Here is a 16,260-nt window from a genome sequence, read left to right on the forward strand (position 1 = left end):
TGGGTCTCTTTGGTATCATTTTGTTTTGGAAGTATCCCATGTGCTTCTTGTACCTGGTTATCTGCCTCCTTCTTCAGTTTGGGAAGTTTTCAGCCATAATTTCCTCAAATACATTTTTGGCCCCTTTCTCTCTCCCTTCTCCTTCTAGGATCCTATAATATGAGTATTAGTACTCTTCATGTTGCCCTATAGTTCCCTCTAACTGTCCTTATTTTTTAATTTGTTTTTCTTTTTTCATTGGGTGATTTCCATTATCCTGTCTTCAAGATCACTTATACAGTCATCTGTATCACCTACCTGGCTATTAGCTCCTTCTAGTATGTTTTTCATTTCCGTTACTGTATTCTCAAGCTCTGACTGGTGCTTTTTGTATTTTCTAGTTCTTTGTCAGCATTCTCACTGTTTTCATCTATTCTTTTCCCAAGTTCAGGTAGCATTTTGACTACTAATGCTTTGAACTCTTTATCTGGTATGTTCTTTATCTGTTTCATTTGTTGTTTTTTAGGGTTTTTCTTTGTTTTTTGTTTGAAACAAACTCCTATGTCTTTTTATTTTGTCTAACTTTCTCTGTTTCTATGAAATTAGGTGAAACACTTACCTATCTCAGTCTTAAAAGGGTGCCCTTGTATGGGAGCATGCCTATGGAAGTCTGCATATTCTGAGGGGCTTTGGTGGGAGAGCTGGATCTTAACTGAGTGTGGGTCACGTCTTCTCCCAGGATACGCTGCCACCTGTCACCTTGGTGAGAGGTAGGACTGGAGCTGGAGGGGCTACACCCTGAGTCAGGTGCGAGCTGGAGCTTCTCCTGTGCTCAGTGGCCGTCACCACCCTACTGGGGGCAGGGTCAGGTCCAAAGGTGCTGGAACAGAAACCCTGAGGGTCAGGTCTGAGCTAGTGCTGTTCCCTCTAAATGTGTACTCTTCCTTCTCCCAGCAGTGGCACCTTTGCCACAGACGGGAGCAGTGATGGAGTAAGAGGAGTTTGGCGTGGCCGCCTGGTGCAGCTGGGGTGCACACTGGGACAGTCCCCAGTATACCAGTCAGAGCTCCAGACAGCTCCCAATCTGTCCCCTACATGAGTGCCAGTGATAAATGTCCTTGGCTCATTCAATTGCAGTGCTGGGTCTGAGCTGGCTCTGTGTCCGCCAAGTGCACACTCTTCTTGGCAACACCCTGGTTGGAAGTTGAGCTAGTCAGAGACGATGCCGGGGTGTGCACTGGGTCAGAGCCCTGGGCAGTTTTAATCTGCCTCCTCCACTTGGTTTGAGGAGTAAGCAAGAGTGTGTGCACATTCTTCATGAGTGGACTCTCGGTTCCTTACAGCCCTCCTACTGGTTTTCAAAGGGACTTGTCTTCTTGGTATTGGCTAGGGTGCCCAATATATGTTTCAAATCACTAGTTCCCCAGGTAAGACTTGCAAGCCCATGATACCCCCGTCTTCTTCTGTGTCCCCTCCTAGGGGTGGGGGCCCCGACCTGATTGCTTCTCCTGCCTTTCTACCTGACTCCTTGCGGATCTTTCTTTGCAGCCTTGGTTGTAGAAAAGTCTTTCTGCCAGTCTCCAGCTTTTCCGTGAGAATTGCTCCACATGTAGCTGTACTTTTGACGTGTTCCTGGGGGCAGGTGAGCCCACCGTCCTCCCACTCCACTGTCCGGATCTCCTCCCCACCCACGTCTTATCTATGACATTGCGTAACTAGGTGTGAGGGTGTGGATAGTAGAAAAAAGTGTTTACTATTCTCTAGTGACTAACAATCTCTTTGATGAGACTGGATTTGTTAAACGACTCTTATCTTTTAGGATGTTTCATAAACAATGAGAATGGGGGATGCAGCAAGTTGCAACCACTGTTTTCTAGGCTGGATGTTAACTGCATTGGCATTTAGTGTTGTGTGAAAAGTGAATTCTTTTGGTTACCTCTACAGTATATTCCAAATATGTTGGTATCCTTCATGTAACTGCCATTTCCCCAGTTAAGGCCCTCACTATCTCTTATCAGGTCTAGGACAATAACCTCCTGTTGAGTCTCCCTGCTTCTACTCTTGCCAACCCTCTAATTCATTATCTGTCATAGCCGGAACAATATTTTTAAAATATGAACTAATTAAAACCCTTTGGAATAAAATCCAAACTCCCATCATAGCCTTTGTGGTACCCGGCCTCCAAGATGGTCCCCAATGATGCCTGTTTCCTGATATTCATACCCTTGTTTAGTTCCCTCCCAACTGCACCAAGGGTGGTCTCTGTGGCCAGCAGCAGACACTGGAAATGATGGTACGCCACTGCCGAAACAGGTTATAAGACTGCAGCTTCTGTTTTGGGGGGTCTTTCCCTTATGTACTCTCTTCCTCACGTTCTTGGATCTTTCACTTTGAGGAGGCCTACCTGGAGAAGACCTACAGCCCTGGGCCAACAGCCGCTGAGGACCCGAGGCCTGCCAGCCCCCCTGAGTGAGATGGGAAGGGGATTCTCTAGCTCCATTTAAGCTCTGACATGACTGTCACCATGGTCAACAGTTTGACTGCAACCTCATGAGAGCCTCTGAGCCAGAACGACCAGCTAAGCCACTCTCAGATTCTTGGCTCAGAGAAAATGTACAAAGGCATTCATACTCATAAGCTGTTGTGTTTTGGGATAATTTGTTATATGACAATAGACAATTAAAGCAGCCCCCAAAGGTCCTGATAAGCTGATCGTTGCCTATTTCCCCTGCTTATCATGCTCCAGTGACAGGCTTTCTTTTAACTCCCCCAAAGGGCAAAGCTTTCTGCACCACCTTTGTACCTGCTGTCTCCTCTGCCCATCTTCCTAATATCTGAATGGCTGTTTGTTTTTTATCCTTCATTGATTTTTTTCCCCCTTGACTACACCTACCTAACATATATCCCATATTTCACTTCAACCAGCACTCTATTTTCTTCTCAACACTAAGTACAATTTGTAATGTCTGCCCCCACACATTAGAATGAAAGCATCAAGGAAGCAGACACTGAGAGAGAGACTCTACTGACCCCAAGAAATCACTTCGGATAGTGGGCAGCTGATTCCTCTCGCCATGCAGACCTGCAGAGCTGTGGACTAGGCCTCCAGTAAACAGGATGCTGGCCAGTTGGCTCTCACTGTTCTGTGTTATTGCAGCAAAGTGTGCTGGACCTGACCCAGGCTACCACTCTCACACTACACACTCAGTCCAGAGTGCTGAGCGACTGGAATTAGGCAGAGAGAATGTTTTACAAACCAATTGAACAGTATCTTGATTATGGAGTAACAATGACTGGTGTGATGTAAAATGGTTGGCCAATCAGGCTGAGTTCTACAACATCACGTGTTCTAAGCACAGTATTCGTTTCCACCTCTGCACAACGACTCAGAGAAAGGAGTCCTTGTTGATGTGTAAGAATTCAGAGGCCAACAGTGTATAAAAGGAAAGGGAAAGGACATTTGGGCAATCGAGGCTTACCTCAGTGTCTTGGGAGAAAATGTCTGGAGTCCAAACTGTAACATTTAGGATTCTAAAAAGTGTTTAAAAGAATAAACTGCTAAAAGTAACAATGAAGATAATGTCTACACATAAAAATATGAAAGCAGGGATCATGTCCATCACAGTCTTCTTTGCATCCCCTGTATTTACAGAGAACATGGCACAGAGTGGGGTCTAAATGAACACCTGTTGAATGAATAAATAATTGAAACACTCTTTTCAAAACCAAACCAAAACAAACATAAAACTCACTTCAGATATTAGTTATGGTAACAGAGTCCAGATAGTCTCATAGTAAGCAAAGAACAGAAAGGTTGCCTTTGTCAGTGGAAATGCAATTTTATAATGATAACCAGGGGAGAATGTATAGAGTATACTCACTTGATTGTTGCCACAACAAACAGGTCATTGAATAGGAAAAGATGCTCCTCCTGACTCTGCAGGCCTCTTCTGAGTTCCACCCTGCCATCAATTAGCAGGGTCCTACTGGAGCACAAGAACGATGACAGAAATGCACATGTGTCCAGGCTAGCAGACGGGCTTTCCCTGCAACAGATCAAACGCCACAGATCTTTGGTCAGGTGATCAAATATAGACTTTCTACAAAATTTCTACAAAAATCACAGCTTTGTACTAGTCTTTTTATGACCTACGTTTTCATTTTTCTTGGATAAACACCTCACGGCAAAATTGTTGGGTCACAAAGTAGGTGTATGTTTAATCTTATAAAAAACTACCAGATAATTTTCTAGAGTGGTTGTATCAATTTATATATTCAACAAGACTGTCGGAGAATTTTAGTTGCTTCACAACCTTGCAAACTTCTTTTTGCTGTGGTTAGCATAGACCAAAGGTTAATTAAGTTATTTTAAAAATGTTCTGCAGGGCCGGAGCTGGGGAGGAGCCAGGAAAGGCAGCCCCAGCCCAGAGCGCAGCCGGCGGCTGCGCGGAGAGCCAAGCGGGCGGTCGGGGGTCATAGGGGAGAGTGCGCTGGAGCCGGGGCCTGGGCCCGGGGGCCCGGTGCACGCGGTCGCCGCCGTGACCCTGCTGGAGAAGCTGGCCACCATGCTGGAGGCGCTGCGCGAGCCGCAGAGGGGCCTGGCCGGCCCCGTGAGCCGCATCCAGAGTGGCCCGGGCGCGCCGAGTCGCAGGCACGACACCCCGAGCAGCACGCCGGCTCGGCTGCTGGCCGGGGCGGAGCGCGTGGGCGCGCACGCGGGTGCTGCCCAGGAGCGCGGGGCGCCGCGCCGGCCCGGGGCAGCGGCTGGAGGCCGACCGCGGGCTGCTGGTGGCGCGCGGGAAGCTCCGCGTTCTGCTCTTCCGGGAGGAGGCAGAACTCCCAGCCAGAGCCTTCCGGAAGGCGTCGGAGCCCTCAGGCCCGGCGGAACAGGCCGAAGCTGGCCAAGAGCAGCCCGAGGCCGAAGCTGAGAAGCGCTCCGACGAGGAGCCCGCGGAGGCCAGGGCGCGGCGGCTGCGGCGCACCGGGTGCAGAAGGTCCAGAGCCTGCGAGGGGCCCTATCGGGCCGTAAAGGCCCTGCTGCGCCGGCACCCATGCCTGTTAAGCCACCTCGCTTTGGGCCTGGCCGGAGTGCTGAGGGCCAGCCCGAAGCCCAGCCTGCGCTGGAGGCCAAGCCAGAGCCAGAACCTCCGCGAGGCACCGAGGAAGATCCCCGGAGACCTGAGGCTGCCGAGGCGGCTCTTCTCCAGATAGAAAGTGCGGCCTGATGGCTGGTGCCGCTGGCCTCCCCCGTGCCTATGCCTGGTCCCGCAGTAAATCTTCCTCTGCGAATGCAGCGTTCCCACCCAAATAAGGAGCGAATCCTGCATCCACAGCCCAGCTCTGGCCCTCCCTTCCCGGCTTCTTCAGCCCAGCACCCTCTGAAAGAGGAACAGCCACTCACACCTGCTTGCACTTACCATCAATAAAAATAATGTCACCCGGAAAAAAAAAAGTTCTGCATTTAAAAGCAATCCCAAAGGATTTTAATACATAATAACTCTTTTCCCATCTTACAATAATAGTTTTAAATAAATAGATTTGATGGTAGTTCTAGGGGAAAATCCACAATGAAATAAAAATCTTTTTTTTTCTAGTGTGGATTTATCAATGTACATGTCGTACAGTCTGTCATTTTTAAAGATCTATGTGTAATAAGCATGGCAAGAGATGCCTCACGATTTTAGCAATCTAAGTATTGATTAAAAAAAAAAAACCAACTTAGCAGTCCACAGTAAAAATAAACATCTCAGCTCTCACATAATTTAAAAAGAAAAACTGTCTTTTACAGAAGGAAACAAAAATTTGTGTTTTCTAAAATGACAATCTTATCAGCGTTTCCTACTTAAAACTGTATTTCTCAATTATGTGACTCTAAAGTGTGTATTTTTATTGAGTGCAATGCAGATAGATGTGTTTTATTTTAGTCTCTTGGAGTATGGAAATGGGGAGGAGGGTAAGATTATAACCTTCTATTTAGCCCCTTAATATAGCCTGATTACTATTTACAACTTACACTTAAGAGCGCTCTAAAACGAGCTAACAAGTACAAGGGGAGTCTAAGAGTCAACCTGCTGCCTGCTTCTTATGTATTAACATTCCATTTTCAAATACGTTTGTGAAGCCATTTCTGAAAGGCAAAAAGCAGTTTTAGGACCTTAATCATTTTTCACTAAAATTAGACGACAGCTTTCATGAGGCTGGGCCACACTAGTGTCCCGATATTTACCCCTGAAGCTCACTGTAACAGTGAGTCCACTGTCAGGTACAGTTTTAGAGGTAGTGTTGCTTCATCTTAAATCACGAAAGAAAATAAACTAAAATTCAGAATTCTTCTTGGAAATGCCTGTGTTTATAAGGGGGAATCAACTAACGGCTACTGATGGCTGGGTAGTACCAGTCCCCAGTACTAGGTAGGGTCCTGATAACCTCGAAGCCTAACACGTGGTCCCTGCTCATTCCAAACACCATCTCTTTCATGAAAAATTTCTCTCATTTGAATTCTTATCGGCATTTCTTACATATCTAACACATATCCTACCTTGAACCTCTTAAAGCATTCTCATTTAAAATACACTGAGTATATGATCACCATATAATAAGTTAGTTGTTTGTAATAGTGATCAGGGTTGCCTTTGCTGGGTGGCTGCCATGTGCCAGGCACTGGAGATAGATGTGGTTTCTAGCCTCAGGGAGTTAGCAATGTGACAAGGGAATCAGACAAGTAAACGTCATGATACGCCAGTGAGGTAAGTGACATAAAAGAAATGCAGGGCACTGTGGGCAAAGAGAAAAGCCAAAATAGGAGGCCCTTTCTGAGACTGAATTGGTTAGGAAAGTTTCTTGGAGGAATCAAAGTCTTAAAGGATGGAAGGACAACGAAGACTGAAGGGCATTCTATGGAAAAAGAAGAGCGTGTCAAAGACAGGAGGGCGTGCATCAGTAACCCTGGGAAGTTCCCAGCGGCTGGCATGACAGAGGTCTGAGAGGAGGAGCAGCAGACGAGGAAGGGGCAATATATTACAGGTGTTTTCCCCACAACCTTCAGACTCCGTATGAAAGCACTGCAGGATTTTAAGCAGGACGCTGTGGTTTACAGTATGTTGAAGAGAATAAATGAAGGCAAGCTTAGAGGAAGGGAGACCTTTAGGAATTTGTTGCAGTAATCTCAGGCAAGAAATGTCATGGGCCTGAGTTGGCAGTGAGAAAAGGATAGAGGATATAGGAGAAAAAACATATTCAAGAGATATTAAAAATATAGATCGTTAAAATTTGCAAACTGATTAGTTGGGGGTGGGGTAAATGGAGATCGACTTGGCTGAGAAAAGGAATACAACAGACTTACTGCCCAGTCTTTATTTATTTACTTATTTTTAATTTATTTTTCATCCAACAAATGCCTTCTGAGCATCTGTGTGTGTTGGCTAGGCACCATGCTGAATGGTGAACACATGGGGTAAACAAGTTAGACTTACCCTCTACTCTTACACAACTGCTGAGTCTGATTCTGCCATAAAGCAGCTACTTGACATCACGTCATTGCTGCTCAGTTCACTCTGTAACAGAGGTTGAGAACCACAGCCCACAGTCATGTTTTATTTGGCCTGCATTCTGATTGCCTGGTTCACCACATTCCCTCACTTGCAAACTCTTTACTCTGTATCCTGCAACTCCCAGGGACCTGAAAGCATTTAAGTCCATGATTCTTACTCTAGCACCACTTTAAAAAAAAAAAAAAACTAGCTTAATTTTAAGTTATTTTTAAAAATTATGGCAAAACACACATAAAATAAAATTTATCATTTTAACCATTTTAAAATTCAGTGGCACTCAGTATGTTCACAATGTTGTGCAACTATCACCGCTACCTAGAGTTCCTGAATATTTTCATCATCCCCAAAGGAAAACCTGAACCTATTAAACAATCACTCCCCACTCTACCCAGTCCCTGGCAACTACTAACCTCTTTCTGTCTCTATGAATTTGCCTACTCTGGATATTTCAGCCCATAAAATATTTGGCCTTTTATGTCTGGTTTCTTTCATTTTGCATAATGCTTTCAGGGTTCATCCATATTGTAGCATGAATCAGTACTTCATTCCTTTTTATTGGTGAATAATATTCCATTGTATGGATATCCATTCAGTAGGTGATGGACATTTGGGCTGTTTCATGGCTATTGTGAATAGTGCTGCTATAAAAAATGTGTGCACACTTGTTTGAAAACCTGCTTTTATCTTCTGAGTAGACCCAGCAGTGGAACTGCTGTATAATATGGTAATTCTATGTTTAAGTCACTGAGGAACCACCAAACTGCTTTTCACAGTGGTTGTAACCGTTGTACAATCCCATGAGAAATGAATGAGGGCCCTTCTGCTACTTTTTATTCTCTCTTTTGTCCCCCATATGTAATCACATCTTATGTTTAAGGACATTCTAATTAAAAAATAAAATCTCCTGAGTCTAGATTTGTAATAAACTCCTAACTGGACTCTCTACTTCCTTGCTCTTACTTTTTCAATCCATACTATTCACTTCTTGCTTCTATCATATTAGTCTTCTTGACGTATATTGTCAATGCACAGCATGTACACTGTCTAAAGAGTAAGCCCAACTCATTTAACCTCGCATTCAAATTCTGGCATCTATTTTACCCTACCTGGTTATGATGATAAGTCACGTTACCAATCTCTATATTGCCTGAGCAAAGCTAACCCTAGTAAATCTTAGAGAATAAATTAGCCCAGAAATAATTTAGAACAAAGAGATGACTACTGAAATGAAGCCACAAAAACTATTATCAAATCAAAATTCTATCTTATTCAACAATACAAATCTGTCCCTTAGATATTCATGACTATCTCAAACATTTCAAACATTAAAAAAAGCGCACATTTTTAGGAAATCTAGTCTAAAGGAATTATCTGTCTTATTAATGGTATAAAATACAAAAAGTTACAGTTACATTTCAATAGGCATCATCTAGATAAAAATCACATTCAAATCCCATTCAAATTACCAAAGAAAAGTGTATGTAGAGATTATACCATAACGAGGTTGTATGCAATATGTACTACTATTTTCACTTCCAAATTAACATTGCTGATTAAATGATGCAGCATGTAGCTCATACTACACAGTCTGAATTCTGACTTGAGATTACAGAACAGAGCCTAATGATAATGATAATGCCAGGTTCAAAATGTACTAAGGTAGGATAAGGGCTTGTAGGATACATGGACGAATGGTTAGATAAACAGAGTGAGCAAGGATACAAAGGACAACTTCAAAATTATCATCAAAATACTGATTGCAACCGGCAGCATAAGTGACACAATGAGAACAATAATCTTATCAGCGACGCTAATATTTAAAGAGCAAGGAAAACACAAACATTAAATAAGTAAAGGCAGAAGCAATATGGGAGGAGAGACTAAAGGACAGAGAAGGACACTGATAAACAGTCACCCTAACAGAGCGAGATCCATACACAAAGAGATATTATCTCCAAAGAGTGGAGTAAACCATGTGACTTATTCACAGCCCGGACACAGAAGTTGCTCAACAGTATCTGCTGGGAATCCACGTAGTACAAAGCACTTGTCAAGGCATGATAGGGAGAATTATAAGGTCAAGGCATTACAGGAGAGAGCAAGATCTTATGAGCATCGTCTCTGAGAACTTAAAAAAATACATGCAAATTATGTCAACGACATAACCCAATTCAATAAAAACCCAAGTTTTAGAACTTCAAACACTCTGGTGCAAATGACACCTCTTCAGAAAGGACAGCTCTACTTCATTATGAAAGAATGAATTAAAGTTCCTTAGTAAAAGCTCATTAGAGGCTTTTTGAAATGCAGTAACTCAGTATAGAAATGATGGTGGTTTGGTAGCTGTGGAGGTGGTAAGAAAGAGTTCTATCCTAGATACATTCAAGGTAGAACTTAATAGGATTTGATGACAGATTGATTTTTGGCATGGGGACCTTGGGTAGGGATGGGGATAAGGAATTTGGTCTTAGGCATGTAAATTTGAAATAACAATTAGAAAAAGGGAGATAAAGCTACGGCAGAGATCGGGTCATGGAGCAAGTTAGCATAGATGGAGAACAGGGTCAAGTACTGAGCCCTGGGCGCCCCGACAGTTACAAGCTGAGGAAGAAGGGAAAACTAATAAAGCAGAATGAGTTGGCTGTCAGTAAATAGAACCAAAAAGTTGTTTATTTTACTGTCCTAAAACTCACTTATTGTAGGTAAAACAGAAATAACATACTAAAAAGATGCTGTAATTTCAGACAGGGCTAACTTAATATTATTTCAAGTGCTTCAGCTGAGCCTATGTTGGGAATTCTAATCTTGACATTAATTCCTGAAAGCATTAAAATCTAATACACTTTCCAATTTCAAACAAAAGTGAGTCTAATCGTTAAAATAAAAGCTTTCTATGGAATATATACAATGTATACTGTCAACAAATGTTGAGCTAAAAGATTTTTAAGTTGCTAAGAGAAGCAATTTTTATATTTACTACTGTATAAGAAACTCCAATTATGAATCCTTTTCACCTGGGCTGTCACCACTTGTGCAAGTATGAGTGAAATCTGCTACGACACAGCACTTAAAAGGCCTGGCATTTTAAATCACTATTTTCACCCTGTAAAACTTCGGCATCTGTCACCAAAGCAAGATGCAAAACCAAACACACACAAAAAATCCTTTAAATTGACCAGGACCATTGATTGGCATCGAGACGTATTGAAAGTGGTGTAACTTGATGTAAAAAATGATACGATATAAGGTCAAAGTGGTAAGTACCATAGAAAAGAGGTACAACTCAAGGATGAAGGGAATTTAGGAGTCAGAAGGCATCCTTTGAGACAATTAGGTGGTGAACGGGGATGAAGCGGGTGGGCATGGAGGAAGACATCAGAAAAAGCTTCACAGAGGAGTCGGCATTGGATCTGAGTCTCTCAAGAGAGTTAGGTTTTGGACAAAAGAAAAACTTTAGCACAAAAAGATCAACTGATTTGTCAAAGTCACCAAACTGCTTATTGCAAAGTCAGGCCTAGAGCAATGGTTTTCTGATGGCTGAAAGTAAGCAGGCTTTGGATTATGCATTCAATTTGGGGCAGAAGCAGCAGCTTTGGCAGTCCTTTTCACCTAGTTTTTCCTCACAGTAAATGATCTTTGGCTGTTTTCCCATTTTTTTGGTTGAAACTGGTCACAATACAAACACTGTTGCTACAAAGACTTGGAGACCAGGAATATTTTCACTGTATGTCTCAATTACCTACATTACTTAGCAATCTTTCTCTTCTCTAAACAGAAACTATACAAATATATTTCTTTAAAGTCTGTATTCTGATAGAGTAGCTGTATCTGACTCGTAACAGGTGTTACTCGTGGACTGAATGCACTGCAGATGCGCTACGTAGCACTGAATTGCATGCTCCCTTTCATGTTCTTTATGTGTCTTGTGTCTGTGAGCCCTGCTTCCCCAACTGAATGGCGCTCCCAGTGAGCACCTTAGACTGTGCAGTAAGGCAGAGTCCATGTCTTATTTCTGATCCTCTGTTTCTAGAATTGTGCCTGGTACAGAGGACTAAAACGTTTGCAGGGTTAATAGCTAAACAAACAAAACAGTGTCTTCTCCACCTACAAAATTAAACTAGGGAAATCACTCAGTTTATCTGGACCACTCAGAAACCAAAACCAAACCTCAGAGCCACTTTGCTCTGAATCTAATGTTGGTATTAATACTCTTTGGCTGGACTAGGAGAGGGGTGGGAAAGAGCGGTCCTCTTGTTTGACATGATTACCATGGTAACCCGGTAGAGCACAGCGTAAAGAAGTAACTCTCTGGAGGAGGCAGATGCATTTGCTTATTTGCTCCAGCTCCCCGCCTACTTCACGATTGTAGTCCCACTTATACATCCACGTCACTCTATTTCTGGAACTCTTTTCCATCAATGCTGCTAAATAAAAATAAAAGAGGACAGGAGAATTCCAGAAAGATGAGTATCTGACTTCACACAATTTCATTCATAGCGGCTTCAAGTGATCAAAGTATTCCAAAACTGAGAAAAAGCTAAAAGATATTAGGGGGAAAAAAACCCTCAAAAAACGGTTTCTCTTGCCTAAGTTAACAGAGTCTAGCTCAGACTCACCCCTCTCAAAGACTTGGGCTGTGTGCACATTTCCAAAAGCATGTGCTAAGATGCCCAGTGTGATTTTGGAATTCTAACCCCCCATACAAGGGCAGATCTTTAAATTTTGCTCCTTATAAAACACAAAGCCTAGCATATATTCAACAAATGTGTGCTGAACTGAAATCAGAACCAAACTAAAAAAAAAAAAAAAAGAGAGAGAAACATTATGAAGTTCTCACCAACTGGACATTCATCACGAGGAATCATCGTATTAAAATTATCATTAAAAAATCCTTTCATCATTCTCAAAATTTTTTTTCTCATGTTCAGATCATCAAGAGATGAATCACAATGATCATAAACAAATACTAATTAACAAGTGTATTAATTTCTACTTTATTGAAAGTCCTTAAAAGTGTTAGTAATAAATGGAATACTTAAAAATCACTGCCGGCACATGTTCAAGTGTGAAATGCACATATTAAAGGCCAGACAAAGTAAGAAATGACAGCACTACTAAAACCCAACCACCTTTTAAAGTCATTTTTCACACAGCTAGAATGACATCATTGCCTTAACAGAGCAGAAAGCACGCACTGCATCTGTGTTGGGAGCTGAGCAAACATACATGCGGCCTGATTTATTTCCAGACTGTGAAGACATTAGTGTGCTGCTAACAGCGCTCTCTCTGACCATTCAGCAAAGGGCTGAAGCAATATCCCCTGTCTTAGAGGCCTCCCTAGAAAGGGAGGTTAGTCGGAAAATGCTCTACTGTTTCTATCATTCCCAATAAAATTACATTGGAAATAAATTCCAGAGGTTTCTGAATGCAGGGGTTTGGAGAAGGCTAAGCAGAATATAAATTGCAGTGCAAGTTTCATGTTTCTCATTCTTCAGAAAAAGCTTCTCCAGCGACCTCACTCTAGAGACCTATGGGGAGTACGAGTAACCCACAGAAATACAGCCATGTTAACCACCTTTCCACTGGCTGTACCCCAGTCTCCTTTTCCAAACCAGGGAGCTAAGCAGACAGACTTTGGAAAGAGAATGAAACAAACGGGGAGGTGGGAAGCAAGTCGTCTTCTCTTTAGAGCCAGAGCTTCATGTGCCCAAAATATCAGCAGGACAAAATCAGGGTCCCTGCCCCCCATGAGGGCAAGGGGCTTTGTCCGTCATATTCACTACTGTGCTCCTAGACGCGTCTGGCCACCGGAAAGTCAATGGAGGTTTGCTGAATGAATTACGATGATGATGTCCATCTTGCTATCATCTTATAAAGCTCCTCACAGGCAGTCATGGGTCTGCTCTGCAGTTGGCAGATACTGTCAGGGCTAGTGACACGGGAAGAGGCAGGTCTCTGAAGTGGATAAGAGTGCCCGACTCTGGCTTCTTACTCTTGGACTTGGTGTCACATAAGAATGTGGAGCCCCTTGGGGCTCGCACTCAGAGGACCACGAGAAAGGCGTCCAGCTCAGGGGCACCTGCCTTGCCATCCTACTGAGACTAGCCACTCTCTCTTCTATGGCCCTGTTTTGTTCTCTTACACAAGGTACTCCTTTTTAATACTCTCATTTGTTTTGCATTTTCCCATCCACATCCCCCCACTGGAATGTAAACTCCATGAAAGCAAGGACTGCATAACAATATACCCAAATGCCTAGAAAAGTGCCTGACAAATAGTTGGCATTTAAATACTTACTGAATAAATTAACAATTGCCAGGCACTGTTCTAAGAGGTGAATGAGACAAACAAAATGCCTGTTCCTTCTAGAGTTTATCTTTTGTGAAGATCAGGGAAAAGGAACCTGAGAGGAACGTGAGATTGAAGAGGTTTCTTTACTTCCCTATTTCCCACAGCTTTTACTCTGCTATACATACAGTGAAAGCTGATGGAGAACCCTCTGTCCCCTCAACTGAACATCCGACAGCAGCAATGCTGCCCGCTCACACTGAACACACGTGGAGAAATGCACTCCTGTGTCTCACTTAGGTAATCCCACACAGTCTGCCTTTGCTGGGATGCTGGCGCTATATGTACACTAGGGTTAAAGTCTTAAATTATCAGTGTGATGACAGCAGTGATAAGCAGAGCAAGATCCTCAGTGGTACATGGATGAAAAGGGACAAGACAATGAGCTGAGAGTTCCAGCCATCCCTCCCTGCCAGGATGTCCTCCCTCCATTACCAATACACAAAATTTGGTTTATTTATTCAGCTTGAGAGCTTCTGAGCTTCTTCCTTAATTGTGTAAAATTCTTGGCCATTTGTATCTTCAAATATTTTTTTCTGCCCCATTTTCCTCTCTGTTCTTCTGGGACCACTCACACGTATGACAGGCCGTCTGACATTATTCCACAGCTCCTGGATAAGTCACATGTTTTTAATTTGTGTTCAACGTTGGAAAATTTCTTATTAATCCATCTTCAGGTTTACTGATTCTTTCTTCAGCTACATCAAGTCTGCAGATAAAACTGCTGAAGAATTCCTCACCTTTGATAGCACATGTTTATCTCCCACGTTTCCATTTGGCTCTTTTTCAGTTTCCAACTCCCTGCTAAAATTCCCCATCTGTTCATGGTTGCTGCCCACCTTTTCCACTAGAGCCTTAACATATCAATCATAGTTGTTTTAACATCCCCATGTGATAGTTCCAACATCCAGATCGTCTCTAAGTCTAGCTGGCTGCTTTAGGTTTCAACCATGGGTCTTTTTCTAGCCATTTATTGTGTCACAAAACTTTTGATTGAATACTAGACATTGTGATAGAAGAATAATAGAGGCTGGTATTTACTCATGGAAATGGGCACGCCTCTTCTGTCAGGTCATTATCGTTAGCATGGGAGGCTGAGAAGCTTTAGTCAGTTGCTGAGCTGGGTTTGGGTTTTGTTGTTGCTGTCTTTAACATCAGTGAACCACAGGCTTCGGATTCTCCCCGTGATGGACCACTACCGCCTGTGCTTAGGGTGAGGCCTGGAACGCTACAGAGTTCTTCTCAGTGTTCCTGGTCCGCTTTCATCTTTTAGCTGCCCCTGAACGCCTGCGCTTCGTGGAAGGGTGGTTCTTGCCAGCTCTTGCTCTTGTCCTAGCAGGAGGTTCCTACTGCATGCTACTCAGCATTAGGCTCTTTGTGGGAACAAGTGGGGTTCTCAGTCCTCCTGGCCTGTCTCAATTTTAGGCAGAGTCTACGCACCTGGGCCTCTGAGGTAGGGTCTTCTCATAGTCCTGCCCTTCCTCAATCCCCATGGCAGCCTAATTCTGCCTTGAATTTGTGATAGCTCTGTGGCAAAAACAAACAAACAAAAAAACCAGACTTTCTAGCTTCTCCCTCAATGGCAGCAGACCTCTGGTTTGTATTGGTGCAGAATCCTGAGACCAAGAGGTTTTTCTGCCTTTCCCACATGGGTAAATGGTCCAGAAGCCGTGGATACTGACCTGTGTCCTACAGGCAAAGGAGAAACCCATTCGGGACTTTCCTAGAAACCTTAAGAAGCCTAAAGGGTCACTTGCTTTAGGAAAAAAAATTGCCTTCCTGTAGCCTTTGTATAATCCTCTTCTTCCTTAAGATATCACAGTTCCCATCTCCTTGGCACAAAGACTACAACACGTATTTAAAAGTAGCTCAAGGAGAGAGTCCCCCCTACTGCGAACAGTAACAGTTTATGCCCAGCAAGGAGGAAGATGACTTGTTTTGTCTGATTCACTGTGCCTACGTGGGAGGGAAAGCAGATTTTTTTTAAAAAATGTGTGCTGAAAAAACACTCTTATTTACAGGGCAAAGTTAAACTCGGGTTCACAAAATGCAAATAGAGTGAAACATGGTACACCGTTCACTAGTGACGCCATCTATGCACAGAGGACTCGGGGTTGGCCCTCGTCTATAACATCCTGGACTCGGGCTGCGGCTATTCATCATTCGCTTTTGTCTTGCGCTACCAGAGCCTGCATCAGCCCTCTGCAGACATTCAGAAATCCTGAAGAGGCCTGGAAATTGCCCTCTGGTGTTGCAAAGGATTAGCCTTATTACCTGACACTCACTCCTTGGCCTATGCTATGCTACCTGACTATGGCTTAATCACTTCTGAGAATGAGACTTCACCCAGTGAATGGCCTCAGATTTGACCTATATCTGAGTC

At 43.3% G+C, this 16,260-nt stretch overlaps 1 protein-coding gene and 1 pseudogene across 1 annotated transcript in view; one reads left to right on the plus strand and one right to left on the minus strand.

Annotated features, from left to right (window-relative positions):
• Nucleotides 1–16,260, minus strand: part of LOC141575533 (rho GTPase-activating protein 20-like) — a 67,873-nt gene that overhangs the window by 37,352 nt on the left and 14,261 nt on the right. The window contains 1 exon segment of the mRNA XM_074354930.1: nt 3,861–4,025. Within this exon segment, the coding sequence (XP_074211031.1) occupies nt 3,861–4,025 (165 nt within the window).
• Nucleotides 4,350–5,495, plus strand: LOC141575519 (caveolae-associated protein 3 pseudogene; annotated as a pseudogene).

The sequence above is a fragment of the Camelus bactrianus genome, chromosome 29 (genome assembly GCF_048773025.1).
Source record: "Camelus bactrianus isolate YW-2024 breed Bactrian camel chromosome 29, ASM4877302v1, whole genome shotgun sequence".
Taxonomy (NCBI): domain Eukaryota; kingdom Metazoa; phylum Chordata; class Mammalia; order Artiodactyla; family Camelidae; genus Camelus; species Camelus bactrianus.